The following is a 19,820-nucleotide window of genomic DNA, read 5'->3' as shown; positions in this document are numbered from 1 at the left end:
ATTATATATTAATACCATAATTTTTAGATATGAGAAACATATGATTTTTTATGCAGGATATCTTTTAGGTGTGTTATTCTCCACTTATCTTAATTATATGGCCCAGATAATGTTTCAATGCCCAACCTATGAAATAAGTCATTTAATTCAGATTAACTTATTATTATAAAGCCATAAAGCTATACTATGCCGAATTCAGTTGATGCCATTGACCCTCTGGGGCATGATATGTAAAAAATATGAATGATTTATATTGGTAGGTTTCGGAAATACTAAATATGTTTGAATGTAGAATTGGTAGGCGCTGCCATATTATTGTTCTGTATCTGTACTGCAAACCTTACTTACCCAGACGAGCCGGTCGAGCCGCCACTGACAATCAGCTGATCGTGACAGTTTGTTGCTACAAAAAACATAACCAAACAAAATAGCAATGTCACTTTCCGTGACAGGAAGACTGTCGTGTTTCAAAATAAATACTTTTTGTTGAAATACATGGAAGCGTGAAATTACCTAGCCTTATCTCCATAATATTAATTGATTTGACCTATGCAGAAGATGAGCGATATTATTTGACCCAAATCGGGCTCACAACAATTGGGTATTAACTAGGCAGAAGTCTGGTTCCTCGTTCCTTGTGATATCATAACTATAAATAACTTCATTGATTGAGATTGATATAGAAATCACACCTGATTTTGTTATTACACGGAAGTGAATGCTTTTGAGATTCAGGAAAAAAGCCGAACGAAATGGTTTTTGAGAGTGTTTTAGTTCAAGTTTTGAACAGTGTTCTTGGGGATTATGTTGAGAACTTGGATACAAATCAATTGAATGTAGGAATATGGGGAGGTGAGGTTATAAATTCGAGAGTATTTTTGTGTTTCATTGAATAATTTTTAGGGGATGTTTTACTCAAAAATCTACAGCTGAAGCAGTCAGCTTTGAACAATTTAGATTTACCTATACAAACAATCTATGGCAAAATAGGTGAGAATTTTAGGTTTATTTCTCAATATACTTGTTGCTTAATTTCTTGTTATCCTCATAACAGTTCCTGCTCAGTAGTTCACCCAATTTTATCATGATTTTTATGATATTTTTGCAGGTATCTTGTTTGAGTGAAAGAAATATTTCCAAAATTGAAATATGGGTATAAATGAGAATTTAATTTAATTTTTTTGGTGGTGAAAGAAAAATTCCCAAAAATTTATAACTACTGAATGTTACTATCAGTACAGTTAAAACATTAGTTTTAATTGTTAATTAATCAATTAATTAATTTCTGGATAAAATACCTCCCTGGGACTTATACTCATGACCTCCCGATTGTCCATCCAACAATCAATCAATAGTTAAAGAAAAAAAATGATTGCATATTTTGTTGCACATGTATGGCTTTGAGTAGCACATTTGTATACTCTAGCTCTCTGCTTTGAGCTACCGAGAAGACGAGAGATTCTACTCTCATATCAGAAAATTCTCCCAGAATTCAATATTAGTAGTTTCACAGCCATTTGAAGTTTAAATTTAATTTGGAGCAAATTCGGTCTCTTGACTTTTTGCATTACGAGGCACCGTTTCCGGTTAAAAAAATAAAACACATTCTCATGCATGAAGAAATCGCCAAAATTTGATATAGCAATAATAGTCGTTATTATTATTATGTACCTACCATATCAAATTTTGGCGATTTCTTCATGCATGACAATGTGTTTTATTTTTTTAACCGGAAACGGTGCCTCGTACAGCAAAAAGTCAAGAAACCGAATTTGCTCCTAATTAAATAAGGATTTAAACAGTAATTTTTATTATCGGAAAAACCAGTGGCGTCTGATATTTTTATCTGAAAATATTCAGTCTCGCTGCAGTACGGACGCCACTGGTAGAATGGAAAAGAAATGATATTATGCAAAAAGTGCTCCTTGGCGCTCAAAACCTATGTCTCAAATTTCATAAAAATATTTCAAGCAGTGTGAAAGTTATTAATAAAAAACATTTTTTTTTCTATAATTTCAACACCCCGTATATCGGAGAGGAAACATTTCTCGACATTTTTTTATATGACAAACTAAGGCTTATTTTTGATGTAGAATACGTGGTTAAAATTTCTTGGTTACGATCTGGACCACCCTGTATATGGGCGTTAAACTCGCTTTCGATGATTATTACTATCCCTTTACCATTTACCCTATAATCCATTCATTTTTATACAAGCCCTTGGTTGGCCTTGGAAATTTGACAGATTTCACACTGTATAGGAAGAAAATGTGAGGTTATGACGTCAAAACATTTTTGGGTTTTAAATCAGCGCCATGTTGTCCTCTCTACATAAAAATCCTAGTTATTATGTATTTCCGACAAAAGGAATTTATTTTGGAAAATAAGTGAATTCGAAAATATGTGATGAATATAATAAACTGATTAAAGGGATTTCATGGAATGTACCTACAAGATATTAATGCTTAAATACATTTATTTTTGCTATGAAAGAAAATTTAATTATTAACACATAATATGCAGATGCTTGGGAACAGTTAATTGGTTTTCCTCTCGGACTAAAATTTGAAGATTTTACAACAGTTTTGGTATAAATTCAAGTTTCATGTAGGAACACAAATCTCTTATTGAATCAATAAAAAACAATGTTTTTTATCTGAGGAATTATGGAATTATTCCATGGCCAACCGACTGTTTTTATTTTTTATGAATGAGGATGTACTATATAGCATCGTCTACAGGAAGGAAGTTCTTCATAGTTTCTGAGAATATTGGAAAAACACTCCGTTTTTGGAAATTGATGACCTGATACCCCAGATGTATAAAGACCAATACAGACCCCATATAGAAAATTTCATGACTTTGTGATAATTCGGGCATTCTGAAAATATGAATTCCAATTGGAATTCATCCTGTCTAATTCAAATAACTACAAGTTGTAGAACCCTTTTACTCGGGTTATTTTTGCTACTTTCTAGGTGTTTTGTATCTCTTAATCGAATATGTAGAGTCCATCAGGATTCACCTTATACAGGGTGATTCACCCCGCTTTGGCCTATTAGATAATTATGGAAAACTATAATCATTATTTTGAGCAACAAATTTTCGGCACAAAATTTTGGTTAGTTCTCCATAAACGTCTAACATGCCATTGAGGTGAATCAACCTATATAAATATGATGATTGTTTATTTGACATTTGATAACTCCTACTAAAGAAAACAACATATTGTCTTTATTTTTAGAACATAGGAAAATACTTCACAACCCGAAATGAGGACGAGTGGAATTTTTCAAATTAAGAAAGTTATTTTGTTTGTCAATCAACTCGATTCCAAAAAATTTTCGACCCTCTGCAACCTCCAATATCGAATTATGTAATCATGAAAAAAAAATACATGAAAATCCCACTTCAAAGAATTTTGCATTCCATAATTCAAACATTTTCTCGAAAGTTGCATGCATTTTATAAAAGCTCAAGATTCTGGAATATTCATGGGTTCTCAAAGTTGAAGCACTTCTTGTCAGTACGCGGCTCAGTTTTAGATAAAAGCATATTTTGGAGTAAGTGTTGGCTTTTGAAAATATTGAAATCAGTCCTATTGGAGATCATGAACTACCGAAAATTCATATTGACTCCTTATGTTTTCTTATGAAATAAGACAATTGTGTCCATTTGAGGATTATTACATTATTTTATATATTTACTTATCATTTTATATTCATTCAGGGTGTTACCAAAAGAGTGTGAAAGTTTTTAGGGGGTGATCCCTGTGCGGAAAGTTTTTGTAAACTAAAGCTCTTGAGCCTTTCCTGGGAAAGTAACACGCTGTCAAAAATGAGAAAAAAATTATTATTTTCTCTCCAAACCAATTTGAAGGGCCTAAGAGCTCCAGTTTACATGAAAGACGAAAAATTCCTTTTAATTTTCGCCAAGGCATCACCACTTGAAAACTGTCGCACTTATTCGGTAACACCGTGTATATTATTACGGAAAGCGAAATTGAAACAATAACTCATTCAAGCTGTGACCAGTTCGAAAATTATTGCACAATCGAATCCGATTTGAATCGAATCATTGCTGGAAGCTATAACATTTATTTATTAGTGATAATACGGATTTGTTATTTATACCGGGAATGAAATCAAGAAATTATAGCTTAGTTTGAAAGGAAATTCTACCGATAATCTCTCTACACCGTGAGCCATTTCCGAAATTTTTTTCCATATCAGTTTTTTTGATTGCAATTTTTGTATCAATGTTGGTTCTACTCGCGGAACCTTAGATTTTAATTCTGTACAACCACGTTGATGTTATGTTGTTTTTGCACGATAGAGAATGAATTATTTTCGAGAAAATTTTTCGAGCTTGGACTTTTTTGAGAATAGTCGCGACCAAAAAAAATTCCGGATATTTTTACTCATATTGATGTAGATGTAATTTTCGACATGTATCAATTATTCACTTCCAATTATGTATATAAGAAAATTTCCACCAATTAATTTCTCGCTGGTAAATAATCATATTCAAAATATTCGTGGTTGTTATGGTGACAATGGTTTTGTTGAAAATCTTCAACTTCAGCTGCATTCAGAAATGTGAATAGTAATTTCGCGTGAGATTTTTTTTCGGCGTAGACATTTGAAGGAGAAGTTCTGTTCTAATATTGTTTTTTTTGTATAAACGTTTATTGCATAATTTGCATATTGACATTCTGCTTCATATAGTAATAAATAAATGATGTGTCTTTTCGGGGCTTGAGTTGGGTAGCATCCATCAATGGTTCTCCGTACGATCACTCATCTAAGAGGTCTCTTGGCCAGGTTCGTTTCAGTTTCCTTTAAGGGGTTGGGTTAAAAGATCTGTTATCAGCATGTTTTCATATGGTGCTCCAGCTATCATACGGAGTGTTTTTGACTGAAATGAATATAATATTCTTATAGTCCGGGAGGTGGCGTCATTTTTGAACTAGTGATCGATCTTCACGCGAATTTTTTAGTATGACTAGTTCTCCACTTGTACATACTAGGTCCTTTCGTTTGCATAAAAAGTGTAGCACTTTTCTACACTCGATTTGATTTACACCTTGTAGAGGAAAAATAGTTCATCTACACATAGTCAAAAAGAGATGTAGATAAACTACACCTCCTCTACACTGGTGTAAATTCAATCAGCAAACGAATACTAAAATCGAATGTAGAAAAGTGCTACACTTTTTATGCAAACGAAAGGGCCTATGGAGTCCGCGCGTCAGTCAGTCCAATAGCCGTGGGTGTGGGCGTGGGAGGCGGTGAAACTCGCCGGAAAAATCTCAAAAAAAGTGATTGATCTCCACGTGAAACTTTGTAATAATGTAAATTATTCATGATTATGAGTGAAAATGGGCGTCAGTCACTTTCCCGATGGTGGAAACATCGTCAGTCAGGCGGTTGAAGTGGTCGGAAAAATCTGAAAATTGAAGTGACCGATTTTCACTTGAAATTTTGAAAAATGATTATTTTAATCTAATTGAACGTAGAAATGGACGTCAGTCACGTTTATAGTGGTGGATTCTGCGTCAGTCAGGCTTCCAAAGTCAAGGGCAGTGACTAGCTTCCTTTGGCGCGCTGCATCTTATGCAGTTCGACTGACGCATATTCCACCAGCATCGTGTCGGCTGACGATTATTTGTCGTGTCTACACATACCAATTACTTGTTTATACAGGGTGTTTCATCATAAACTGGACAAACATATATAGTGGGTAAATGACACCGGGAGAATCACTTTTGCCTTATGACATATACCCCGTTTTCGACGCATAAGCTAGATATAGGGTGTTCAACGTCGTATTTGAGCAATATTCTAATGAGTGTGCTCAGTTATGTATAAACCTCAAAGTAACGGTTTCTGGTCACATCGGGGTATTTTTGAGTGCTCAATTCAGAAAAGATGTAGAACTCCGAAAAAAATTTTCAAACTGGCGGAAAACCTTCAATATGTTCGTAATTTTTTTTTGGTTTCCAAATTGAATTTCATTTTCCGAATGAACATAATTTTCGAACAATTTCTGTGAAGAAATTTTTTCATAAATCGAACACAACTTTTTTTTTACATGTCTACAACGAAAAACAAATTTCACCCGAAATTGTTGAAATGTTTCCTGCTTGTCGTTCCTCTTATACCTAACACGAATATGGAAACAGAATCGAAAAATAACAAACCGTTTCTTTACTGCAGCCGTCCAAATATCTCGCAGGAAACTCTAACATAATCAAAAAAATTAAACTGGTTGGGCTTTAAGGCCCAAAATTTTTAAATTATTGCATTTATAAATAACGCGTTTCGCTACATTGTAGCTTCTTCCGATGTTTTCATAGAACTGGTTCGAGAATATGGTGTGGATATGTGTAGCCTGTCCATGCTTTCTTTTTTGGAAAACCTCGGAGACCGAAGAAGAAGCGGACCCAACCATCTCAATCCTAACAACATATATCCTGAATCTGAAAAATTGAAATTATGTATAATTAGTTCAGTTTTATTTCTTCAGGAAAACTTGTTCTTAAAATACCATGGAAAAATTTATATGGTGCTGCTTTTGTCATCAATGTAGAAGATATTTATCTGCTTGCTGCGCCTAACAAACAAACCAAATATGATCCTGAAAAAGAGAAGGCTAAAGCGCTTGAAGCTAAGAAAGTACTGATCAAAAATGTGGAGTTGGCAAAGAAAATGGAACAAGAAAAGGAAAAAGGTAATTTTTGAGTACATACTCAAAATATTTTATTGTTTCCCAAATCTGCAATATTTCTTCACAGTTCAGAAGGCAGATTACACTTTTGTGGAAAAACTGATCACACAGATTATTAAGAATTTGCAACTCAATATAAAAAATATTCATATTCGATATGAAGATAAAATTACAAATCCTGAGTCGCCATTCGCTCTGGGTGTGACTCTTGGGGAACTGAATGTTCTGAGTACTGACGAAACTTGGGAACCGAAAATAACACAAGAAAATATAACGAAAATATTCAAGGTATATGAATTATAATAATATTTAAGTCGGTCGATTTTTCTATAAGATTTGTTTTTCAGATTGTTTCACTGGATTCCTTGGCGGTCTATTGGAATTGTGGAACAGAAACTTATTCTGATAAATCTGTCATCAATATGGTTGACAGTTTGACTAAGGGAATCGCAACTAATAATACCGAATCCACTCCTACAGGATTTCATTATAGTAAGTTTTCATGGCACATATGCCAATTATACGTATGGCAGATACAGCTTCTCGGTAGGGTAGATAAACTTTATCGGCAAATGCAACTAAGCGAATTGGGAAAAACACATATAATAGGTATAGCCGATAAAACTCGTCAAAAAATGGCCCATTAAATATTCCCGTCATTCATTCATTCATTGCTGTATCCCGTTACCGAGAATAAATCTACAAAAAGACATAAAAAAAAGAACAGACTTATAATTTCTTAGGGCTAATTGCAACTGTGTACCCTTCTGTGACTGAAGAGACCCAACCGTGACCTAAAGATCCTTCCACACTCCGGGCATGGATAGTCACCAACCAGATCCGGCCGCCGCTGTATTCTTCTCGACTCTCCATTATAACTGTGCACCACAGACCTCCACTGTGACCTGTCTAACGCCAGTTATGATTGGCATTAACTGATTTTAGGGATTGATGTAGCGTATCCTTAAACCGCTTATACAGGCCTCCATACAGAGCTATTTTGGGGAGTCTTGTGTCTTGCATCCTCAGAATGTGGCCGCTCCATCTGAGTCGGGCCCTCGTTACTTGAGTCTCAATTGTTGTACAACTCGCGCGTTGCAAGTTTGCTGCATTCGAAACTTTGTGAAACCATCTGATATGCATTATTTGTCTGAGATGACGTTGTTGCGTTTGTTCAGGCTGTTCAATATGTCGCCTGTAGGGCGTCCAGCTTTCGCTTCCGTAAAGAAGCGTTGAGAGGACGACTGCTTTGTAGACAGCTGGCTTGGTCTTCAGATTGAGGTCATGATTTTGAAACACTTTCACCTTTAGCTTCCAGAATGTCCGTGATGCCGAATTGATATGGTTGCGTATTTCGGTGTCTAGGTTAGCCCTAGTATTTATGAATATTCCTGTACAGCTCTTTTTGAGCATCATGCATTGAAGCTATCATAAATACCGGAGTTCAATAGAACTCTGGAAATGAACGGCGAGCTATAGAAGTATAGAAGACATAGCAGCGAAAAGAGCTCTGATGGAGGAAACAATAGATGTTAATGTCGTAGTGCTACACAACCCCGTTTAAAATCTTTAATATACAATGAAGCAATGAAATCTTTTAGAGTCCAAGTGAATAATAGCCAAAATATGCGAATTTATTAGCACAGTTTCGATAGTTTAATTAACATTGGTTTTATTTGTATAATTTAGTGACAGCGGTGTATATTCTGAATAAAAACTAACTTGAAATAATTTCAATTTCAAGTACAATGATTTTGTTATATTTCTCAATTGTAGTTCTGGGTCCAATAAATGCCTCAGCAAGGTTGAAATTGAATCAGAAACCAGAACAAGACGAACCAGCTTACAGTATTCCAAAGATTCATCTTAACCTAGATCTCAAGAAACTTTATGTAGGTCTCAGTAAAAAACAGTACAAGGATATAATCGCTTTAACAAATGCTATGGATAGAATGATTAAAGCCGATCCATTCAGAAAATACAGACCTGATCTTCCTGGCTACCAGGGACACTACCGAGAGTGGTGGCAATTTGCGTACAAATGTGTGCTCGAGAGTGAAGTCAGAAGAAGGAGAAATAATTGGGATTGGAACCACATTTGTGCTCACAGAAATTTGTGCAAGGCTTACCAGCAAAAATACCATGACAAAATTATTGGTGGTACAGCAGTGAGTTATTTTTGTTCATTTGTGTAACGATCCTACATTTATGTTGGCCATAATTTTTGTTTTGACTTGAAGAATGCAGACCGAAAAAATGTGTTAAAAAATGAAGGAAAACCTCCATGATGTTGAAACAAAGAGGATAAAGTTGAACAGTGTTATCCCACAGTCACATACAGTTTTTAAAAAGAGAGTCTATCTTTTTGGTAGAAGGTGGAACTCGTCAAAATAAATGATTTCATCAAAAATTGCTATTACAAATATTAGAAGAAGTAATTATTCCCTCAAGTCCCTCAAGTCCAAGAGATGGCCTCGGATAAATGAAACAGATGACCTAACTGTCATTGTCATAGTCCAGTCAAAATAATGTATAAAAAGTGCGTTCTGAGTTTATATCATTCCTCAAAAAGCTTGATTTTGGTACAGGTCTTTAATACGTTATTATAAATTCAACATAATTATGTCGATCACGTTTGTGGGTTCTTCGATCCGAGGTCGAAGATAACAAATAGCTGCACGAGCGAGCGAGGATACCTGATAAAGCTCATTTCGTGCTCTTGTAATACAATATACTAGAGCAGCACTGGGATCGATAAACATTACCTTCGATTTTATTTCCAGATTTTATATGATTCATTTTGACATATGTTTGGCGAAATATTATAGTAGGTAAGTCTTTGACTCGTACAAATATTTAAACAGTAGATTCTTGAGGTGAAAAGAAACACTTTTTTCCTTTAGCATTTTTTCCGAATCGGCTCGGTTTAAAAGATACAGGCTGTTGAAAAACCATAAAAAATGTTATGTTCTCACAAACGGTTTCATCGAATGTAATGAATTTCGGAATATAGTTTTTCATTTATTTGATTAATCTTTTTCGAATACAAGATATCTCCCATGTCTTCCAGTTTTCTCATTACCATAAAAATACCAAAAATTCAAAGAATCCAACTCTTGAAACTAAGTTGGTCACTATCTGATGAATATTTGAACGGTTTATAAAATAAAAGTATTATTCATAATTTCTCGTATAAAACGCCGTTTTCCAGTTATTTGATTAAAAAGTATATGTGAAATTTGAAAAATTGGCTACTTTGGCTGAATACAACTCTGTTTGAAAGATCCACAGATGTGTAGTGTCACAGATTTAGTTGGATATTCTGAAGGTAATTTTGTTTTTCCAGGGGTGGCACAGTCCATTATGAAAATGGCTATATTTTTTTATCAGGGCCGCATTGGAAAAAATGGTATGGGGAAAAATGTTTTTTTTTACCTCAAGAATCTACTGTTTAAATATCTGTAAGAGTCAAAGACTCACCCTGTATATGCATATTATATTATTTCGGTACGCTAACCCGAGTAATCCCATTTCAAACTTGGCTTGTACGAACAAAAGTAAAGCGTCTTCATGGAAGTAAAATACAAAAATAATACTACTTGTTTATTTAACAAAGTCTGCTACAAATGTTCGATTTCATTCAATATTCATCAGGATCATGCGTTTTTATAATTGGCACAGAAGTACCATAGACCTCTTCAACATAAGCATGAATCATTTAAGATAATCGGTTACAAGATGAACTGCTTCACAAGAGTTAGGGATATCGTATTCAATCGTTTTTAAAAGTATGTAATCTTCGAGAAAATCGCTGTTAAATTATTTAAAACTCAATAACAACTTGAATCGATCCAATAAAAAATCAGTATGAGACATTTCGTCAATCTGGTCGCCTTTTTTCTGAAGTTTGGTTCTTTGCGTACGCTTCATGAATGTTCTCATTTTGAAATGAAGTCAGTTTATCAACGACTTCGATTTGAAACGAGTTTTCTGAAAATGCCAAGACGTAAATTAACAAACGCTGAGGCTAATAGGGCTATCGGAATGTTACAGGGTGGCCTAACTCAGGTTGTTGTAGCGGAAAGGCTCCAAGTCCGCCAAAGTGTGATATTTCGACTTTGGAATAGGTTCACGGAGGCAGGTTCCGTGTTGGAAAGACGAAGGCTTAGTGGGCGACGAGAAACAACACTTGCTCAGGATCGTTTCATCTCCGTTTCGGCGAGAAGAAACCCTACATCTACGTGTAGAATGCTACGAAATACTCTTCAAAATGCAGATGGGGGTCCAAGTTTCCATCGAAACCATCAGACGACGTTTGAGAGAGGTGAATCTAGGTTCTAGACGTCCATTAAGAGGAGTTCCATTAACACGTGACCATAAACATCAAAGACTGGAATGGGCAAGGCAACATATCAATTGGAACGACCAATGGCGTAGTGTCCTTTTCACTGATGAATCCAGATATGGATGAGTTTCAGATTCTCGAAGAATAACGGTATAGACAATCTCACGCATACCCCGTAATCGTCGCTATGTCCAAGAAGTCCATCCATTCCGAGGGGGTAGTGTTATGGTATGGACCGGGATATGTTTCAAAGGGCGCACAGATCTACACATTTGTCCTGGGAACATTGGCATTGACAATGTTGTGCCAAATTTTCACGCTGCTATTGGTGAAACTTTTCAATTTCTAGACGATAACGCTAGACCGCACCGTGCAGCCATAGTTAAGAATGCGCGCGAGGAGCTTGGTATTCCACATTTACCAATATCTCCGCACTCACCAGATTTGAATTGCATAGAACATGCATGGGATATGCTCCAAAGAAGATTAGATAATCATCAACCTACCCCAGCATCCTTAAATGATCTGAAAGAGCTTCTGCCCCGTTTATGGAACCAAATTTCTCAAGAAATGTTAAACAACCTCGTGTGTAGTATGCAAAGAAGATGTCAAGCTGTTATTGATGCCCGTGGAGGCCATACATTGTATTGATAGTCTTAAAATGTTCGAATTCTCTGGGAATAAAATTTCGTTATTTTACTCGATTTTTCTTAACCATCCTGTATACGCTGCAGACCTACAGGCTAAAATTGATTTGCAACTTGAAATCATATTAATATGAAATTTCATCACAAAAATCTTATTTCAACTATATTTTTTTGCAATTTAAGTCAATATCCCTAACTCATGTGGAGCAGTTTATCTGAAGTCATTATACTGTTGAGCGTTCGCGGTGCTCTTTCTTCTTATATGAGTACTTATATGAATTTTTGCATTCATCATATTGAAATTGTAAATGGAATTCCAGAACAATGCAGCAGATCCTGAAATGGACGAGATGGAAGAAAAATTGGATATATTTAACATTGTTGTAATTCGTCAAAGGGTGGAACTTGAAGCTGAAAGATTGAGAAAATTGGAGGCCGCTAAACCTAAGAAAGGTTGGTTTGGTTGGATGTGGGGAAGTGGTCAAGAACAGAGCGATACTCAAGACGACGAAGGTCAGTAATATTTATAGGAGGATTGTAAGGTTCCTAATCCTTCAAAGGGTTGTGTACCCCGAAGAATATTCTTATAGATTCTGATTCCAGAAAACGACGAAGACTTGAGTTCAGAAGAGAAAAAGAAGCTCTACAAAGCAATTGGCTACCAGGCTGGCGCTCCACCCCCTATTTACCCTGAGACCTATGTTGACATGACTGCAACATTTTTACTAAGAACTTTGGAGGTCGAACTCAAGGATGAGGAAATGGAATCAAAAACTGCATTATTTACAGAACTGAAAGGGGTTAAATGCAGATATGACAGCAGAGCTGCTGCACAAGCCATGAAGTAAGTTAGAATTTTTAGGATTGTATTTTCGTATTAAAAAAAAATAAAAACTCTTTGTTTTGAAGAAATTCAATCGATGTTGGGTGGATCTGAAAAATTTAGATGTCGATGTCTATTTTCTATTCCAGGGTACATGTAAAAATTGATGAGTTTACTAGTTATGGATTAGAACAGGATGATTTTATTCCAAGCCTCATCACATCTGAAACAGGTGGTGGAGACAGTGCTCTCTTGGAGGCCACATTTGAAACAAATCCATTGGATAAGAGATGTGATCAAAGGCTGAATCTGACAGCACAACCAATAACCATAATTTATGATGCTGTTACAATAAACAAAATAATAGAAATATTCCGTGTTGACAATGATAATGATTTGGAACAGTGAGTATTCTTTTAATTAGCTTTAAACAATTCTATAAATGATATTTTCTGACAGGATAAATTTTTCAATGCGAATTGCATTGCCTAAGAAGGTAAAATTATGTAAGAACAATCAAGAAGATATAGCAAAACTACTTGGGTCACTTCGGTATTGCCACATGCCACGTCTCACTAGTGCGCATGGCTCACATAAAATTAGGCGGTGTCGTGCGATGATTTTGAAAAATTTCCGTTTTATATACCAATTCGTCTTTCTCGTAGCACTTCCTGCGACTTATTCATCAGATAAACAACGTTTCCGCACAAAAGTATTTTAAATCTTTTTTCCAACTTAACCCACGGTCTTTGATACGCTACTGCTAACGCACCGAGTTCTGTCATGACTTTGCCTCTTTCTACTTCATCACCCTTCCAATCGGTTTTGAACTGAATTGCATCTTTTTTACTATATCTTCTTGAGAAAAATATCTTATTACTAGCTGACCCGGCAAACGTTGTTTTGCCATATAAATAATTTCCATGTTGTATCATAAAAAAATAGAAATTAAAAATTTTGTCCAAAAAATAAAAAAAAAATTTAGGGGTGGACTACCCCTAACATTTAGGGGGATGAAAAATAGATGTTGGCCGATTCTCATAGATAGCTGACCCGGCAAACGTTGTTTTGCCATATAAATAATTTCCTAATGATTAAATTACTAAAATGGCTATTAAAAAATAAGGGTTGATCGTAGAAGGGTGAAAATTGAGGATTGTATGTATTTTTGTATGTTGTATCATAAAAAAATAGAAATTAAAAATGTTGTCTAAAAAATACAAAAAAAAATTTAGGGGTGGACTACCCCTAACATTTAGGGGGATGAAAAATAGATGTTGGCCGATTCTCATAGATAGCTGACCCGCCAAACGTTGTTTTGTCATATAAATAATTTCCTAATGATTAAATTACTAAAATGGCTATTAAAAAATAAGGGTTGATCGTAGAAGGGTGAAAATTGAGGATTGTATGTATTTTTGTATGTTGTATCATAAAAAAATAGAAATTAAAAATTTTGTCTAAAAAATACAAAAAAAAATTTAGGGGTGGACTACCCCTAACATTTAGGGGGATGAAAAATAGATGTTGGCCGATTCTCATAGATACCGGATAAGCACAAAAAATTTCATCAAAATCGGTCAAGCCGTTTCGGAGGAGTATGGTAACGAAAACTATGACACGAGAATTTTATATATTAGATAACCCAACTAATTCAATGATTCACAAAATGATCTGAATGAGGTTTTCAGAGGTTCACTCGAAATCTAGGGAAACAGGACAGAACAGTTTTCTTGTTCCATCTTCAATAACTTTCATATTTAAAACAATGAAAAAATATGCAGTATACAAATTGAGATACTGTTTATTTTTATGGATGAAGTTGTTTTGGTGAAATTTTAAAATCATTCGAATTTCTCAGAATTCAAGCTGCAGCAGCCGAAGGAGTTCTGAACTTTAAAGAAAAGTCGGCTGTAGGACTCCAATATGCTATAGAACAGCACAATTTGTTGGATCTGAAAATAGATCTTCAGGCTCCGATAATTCTTATACCTTATGGTGGAAAATATACCTCCTGCGAAAATGTTGTTGTAGTCAATCTGGGTAATTTGAAAATGTACTCTATAGATCGACCACCCTCGTCGATAAACATACGAAAAATGTTGGCTCAAGGCAAAGAACAGTCCGAAATCTTGAAAGAAATGATCGATCAGAGCTACGATCAGTTTTGCTTGGAGTTCACTAAACTTCAGATCCTTTTGTCTCAGGTAAATTTTCTTCCATGTTTTACGAACTATAATAACGTTACCGAAATTATCTGTGGGAATGCATTAAGGGATTTTTAATATTAGACTGAAACCGAGGTTACATAATTTATCTTATGATATTTTTTATGTACATATTTATTTCATTTTGAAATTTTTAGGGCGACGAAGACTGGAAATCATGCTTGAAAGAGTCCAAAAAATCTGATATGCATGTGTTGGTGCCAGTTAGTTTGAATTTGATGTTCCATAAGTGCCTCATTACTGATGATCCACGTCTTCCCTTGACTAAAATTAAAGGGGAACTTCCTTCTATTAACGTAACAATGTCGGATGCAAAAATACTCCTTCTTTATTCTCTCATCAATAGTATACCATTTCCATCATCTCCAAGTACTAGCGAAGTGGAAATACCAGTAAGTGAATATATTTTAGTTTTCATAACATATAACCTATAGTTAACCTTTGGAATCGAACACAAAAAATAAAAAAATCTGTCGTTTCGAATTTTTCCTATTAAATGTTTCTTTCGAACCACCGTAAAAAAGTATTCGATTGTAGTTCATGACAGTTTTCTTTTCCTATTTTGTGAATATTTTAAACTTCGAATTGAAATTTCAGAGAACCCAGCACCATTTATATGGAAAATTGCTGAATTTCCTGAATTTTTCTCATGTGAAATCGATATCATCACTTATCAAAAAAACATCTATCTAGTATTCTCCGTGGCAAATCCTCATCGTTCAGGGGAGTGGGCTGTATTGGTTAGGGCCTAGAGCTAGCACAGCAGAATTTAATTCATTGCCCTCTTAGATTAAATGTCATCAATCGGTAGCGTTAAGATTCGTCACACGTGATTCAATCCAAATGGTTTTCTTCACAGATGTGACGGAAGGCGCTGTGCGCCCACATCGTATGAAAAATTTAAGACTTGCGCAATAACGCGGTGAAACTATTTCATGATTGCTCTCGATGGAATGCATTGATCAATAAAGAAATTGATAATTAATTCATTCACCTACACTAACATAGAAAAACCTAGAGAGTGGAAAAGAAAAACAACAATAAAATTTATCGAACTTAGAGTTAACGCGGAAGTACCAAAATTCAGAAAATTCAACCGAACGCCTTTTTTCATTGGTATGTAACGAGGTTTTTAAGAATCAGTAATAACACGGCTCAGAAATTGAAGTGGATATTCGAAGAACAACTTTCTGCATTTCAATCAAATTTTCAGTATTGCTGTACATAACATATGGCAGAGCGTATGTTTGCACAAAATATGGTCCTCATGACTCTTATGCCCTATTTGCACCTACTTATTTGAGGTAATCTTAACGTTGACGCCTACTTATTTTTCTAATTTCTATAGCACTTACCATACCTATCACTGAAATAGGTATTACTTAACGTTAAGTCGATACGAATGAGCATTAATAGCTTAAAAGAAACTCATTTCTTGCAGGTGATATTTTTTGTGATCCGTATATGCGATAATGGGCTATTGTAACTCATAAGAATTTGTTAATCGCGTTAGATACATTACTCAAGACTGTTATTGAATGAGATATACATTTTTTTATTTTAGCCTTATATTCTTGTTATTTGTGTCAATTAGGCCCGTTTGTTACTCATTTAAGGTAGGCTGGCCGTTAAGGCTTCCTTACTTCTATGATTTATTTAGCAGTTTCCATAGCAATCACTCAAATAAGTATGACCTAACATAAGGCCTGCCTTAAATAAATAGGTGCAAACAGGTAAACTAATACCTGTTTCAAACCATACACTAGTACGGTTTGAAAAAACAAAGGTGTAAAAATGAAAGTACTTTAGCTTTGTAGCGTGTTCGATCTTCCATTGGTTTCCTTTTCGTTCAAGAGAAGTATTACTTGTGAAAATTTGGTTTGGTGAGAACCAGATAAGAAATGAGTTATGATCATTTTCATGTTGCTCTTTTTTCAGGTTAATATTCAACGTTCCTCTAGCCGTGGAAGTATTTTCAAAACCTTGATGACCGCCCCAGAAAACCCTTCGCCTCATAAGAAAGCAAGTATTCATAGCGAGGCTAGTGCTGATGAACTGACTCATCACCTGATTAGTCTGGATGTTAATTTTGTTATGAAAGGTACAGTAATCAATTAATTTTAGTTAGAAAGCTGAGTGTTACTCAAATATAAGATTGTATCATAATTAAAAAGTACGCAATGAATTTCCTTATACAGGTGGTCCAACAAAAACTCAACTCCTCGATTGTCCCACTCCAAAATGAAAATTTGGAAAATCGCTCGGACACGTCGATTTCTGATTCGAGGGGGAACAAAATTGATGGGTACGAGCGATTTTCCACATTTTCATTTTAAAGCCGAAAAATCGAGGTAATGAGTTTTCGTTGGACCACACTGTATATTCATGAATGATAATATATCATGAATTTGGTGAGAAACTGTTGTACAAAGTGGAGTTGTACTCATATAAGTCAGTAAATTCTCAAAGTCATACTCCACAATATTTATTTATTCAAGATGACTTATACAGATCAACGCCGAACATAGGGAATGCCATAAGAAAGAAGAGGACTCTGTAGACATGCAATCGCCCAGTGCGTGAATAATTTCATTACAGGAGATAAATCATCGAATGTTCATATGGCTCTCTGAATCAGTTCCTTCTACGCTTTGTCCCTAGAGTGGTCACTGCGTTACTGACAAGAAATTCGAAGCTTACTCAAAAATAAGTGGGGCAAATCAAATATGGACCAGTCCAGATGAGTATGAAATGATTTAACATCTTTAATAAAATTCTTCTCTCACTGGGCTTTTGCATTTCTGCAGCTCCCTTCTTTCTCACGGCATTCCCTATGTTCGGCGTTAAATTTTCGTAATCTGTAGGTATATAGCATGAAAATATAAAAATGAATAAGCCAGCTACACCAGAGTTTGTAAGTAAGTTTGATCATTTTGAAAATGATGTATTTTTTATGAAATATCTTTGAAACGTCACATTTTGAAATAACCATTTCAACCGTTTCCCAAAAAAATTATTTTAAGTACTTACTTAAGAATGAAAAATAAAAATGGGTATTTAAAATTTAAAGCCTTTTGCGTCAATTGCACAAGCTAGCAACGTCGACTGAAATATGCGTTGATAATAAAGGACAACAAATACATTATCTTGTTGAGATAGACAAAATGGCTGTCTATGAAGTCTGCGACGAACGAGGAAGGTCGTAAAATTTTATGGGATTTTTATGGCCGGTTGCTGTTGAGGCTAGCAGTAAGTACGCGCCTTATGATGGCTGTAAATAAACAGCTGTTATTTCATAAACAAGCTGATCCTACATTGTCCTTTTTATTTTCTAGTAGGCGCTGTTGCCAAATCGTAAACTTGAAACAAAGCGATTTAAATTTTGAATCCCCATAGTTGAAGATTGATTTTGGATAGTTTTCGTGGTGAATTTTAAAAATTCATGAATGAAACTCATAATTATTCAGTTTAAATTTTCATATGCAGTGATAACCCAAATTGAGGAGAATTCCCTATTATTCGCCAATAGACACGTGGCTTGAAACTGCATATGCCAATTCGTCGATTTCCCGGATTTCAAAATATTCAATATCGAAATCCGTATGGCACAAATAATTTAATCAGGAAATATTGTTTTTATTCACACATTATAACGTGCGTTCAAAAAAATTCATCGTCAAGTAGGCTGTGGAATTTTGAACGTCGATATTCCGTGTCTAAACGTAATTCTCAGCTTGTGTCGTACCACTTTCCAGGTGAACTGTCAAGTTAGTGTTTTGGATTGTTGTAAAAATTTGGTCCTTTCGTTTGCATAGCAAGTGTCGACTTTTTTACACTCTGTGTAATTCACACATTCGTTTGCAAAACTACACTGAAAATCGGCTGATTCAAAGTGCAGTGAAGATTACATTACACCAAGAAACAGACAAAAGGACGTAGTATCAGCAAATCAGCAATCAAGAATGTTGAAAATAGATATGATAGAAGCTCCACGGACCTCTTTTCGGGTTAATCAAACCAATCTGTTTCCAAAAAGATTGACATATTATATGTCATGTAGCATAAAAAAAAGGAGCTTGGCAAATTGTGGGAACTATACTTCATTCAATTTTATTTTAGCAGTCGGTTGGCCATGGAAATTTGACACATTTCACTCTGTATAGTACGAAAATGTGGGGTTATGAAGCTTGTCAAAACATTTTTGGGTTTTAAATCAACGCTATGTTGCCCGTTCTACGTAAAAGTTTCTGTTATTACGTATATTATCACAATGTCGAATCTCTTCGGAAAATATGTGACGAACATAATTGAAGTTTATACAAACTGATTGAAGGCATACCAAATCCAGTTATTTGCATGGAAAATACAAGAGATCAGTATAATACCATAATATGCACTAGCTTGAGGAGAGTAAATGTTCGTTATCTTCTTTGGCTCACATCATTTGTAGATTTCAAAAATATTAACCCGAAGATGAAATGCATATGATGCAGTGGTTGGAAATAAGTATCTCCCGAAGTAATTAACAGATAATTACAAGAATGATGAATTCTTCAACAAAAATCATGTTGCATCAATATGAGTAAAAGGAATTGAAGGAACTTTCAAGTTGAGATGCAACTTCACCGTTGAACAAAAATTTCACATGAATAAACAAGTAACAGGGCAACTTGCGCGTATTTGTGGCTATTCATCTTAATAAATTGATGTAATAATAATAATTAGGTATTTATTAGTACCTTAAGACATTTACATTGTATAGGACAAGTCAAATGAAAAATAGAAAAATCCATTTTAGGGAACTTATTCTCCGATGACATTTATCGAAAATCCTGTAGTAAACTTTTCGCATTAATTCACTCAAACATAAAATTCTCAAATGCCACCACTTTTTGAGGTCTCCCAATAGAAGGAAATTCTCGATCATCCTCTTCATTCACAATCTTTCTGATTGTGGAAATATCCAGCTGAAATTTAAGTCGTTTAGATTCAGATGAAACCTTAGGTTTGTTCGTAGAGTGGTTTGCAACGGTTGTGAACTGTACAGA

General features: G+C 34.9%; 1 protein-coding gene across 1 annotated transcript in view; it reads left to right on the top strand.

The window, feature by feature from the left end:
• Positions 1 to 430: 430 nt before the first annotated feature.
• The window catches only part of LOC123319596 (vacuolar protein sorting-associated protein 13), a 45,135-nt gene continuing 25,745 nt past the window's right edge, over positions 431 to 19,820 (top strand). The window contains exons 1-12 of the mRNA XM_044906623.1: positions 431 to 852; positions 904 to 990; positions 6,529 to 6,732; positions 6,797 to 7,017; positions 7,077 to 7,221; positions 8,506 to 8,897; positions 12,042 to 12,234; positions 12,325 to 12,565; positions 12,694 to 12,948; positions 14,406 to 14,751; positions 14,910 to 15,164; positions 16,711 to 16,873. Coding sequence (XP_044762558.1) covers positions 753 to 852; positions 904 to 990; positions 6,529 to 6,732; positions 6,797 to 7,017; positions 7,077 to 7,221; positions 8,506 to 8,897; positions 12,042 to 12,234; positions 12,325 to 12,565; positions 12,694 to 12,948; positions 14,406 to 14,751; positions 14,910 to 15,164; positions 16,711 to 16,873 — 2,602 coding nt within the window. The 5' untranslated portion in view covers positions 431 to 752. The remainder of the gene's footprint in view (positions 853 to 903; positions 991 to 6,528; positions 6,733 to 6,796; positions 7,018 to 7,076; positions 7,222 to 8,505; positions 8,898 to 12,041; positions 12,235 to 12,324; positions 12,566 to 12,693; positions 12,949 to 14,405; positions 14,752 to 14,909; positions 15,165 to 16,710; positions 16,874 to 19,820) is intronic.

This window comes from Coccinella septempunctata, chromosome 8, assembly GCF_907165205.1.
Source record: "Coccinella septempunctata chromosome 8, icCocSept1.1, whole genome shotgun sequence".
NCBI lineage: Eukaryota > Metazoa > Arthropoda > Insecta > Coleoptera > Coccinellidae > Coccinella > Coccinella septempunctata.
Note: the sequence above shows the minus strand (reverse complement) of the source record. Positions and strands in the feature narration are given on the sequence as shown.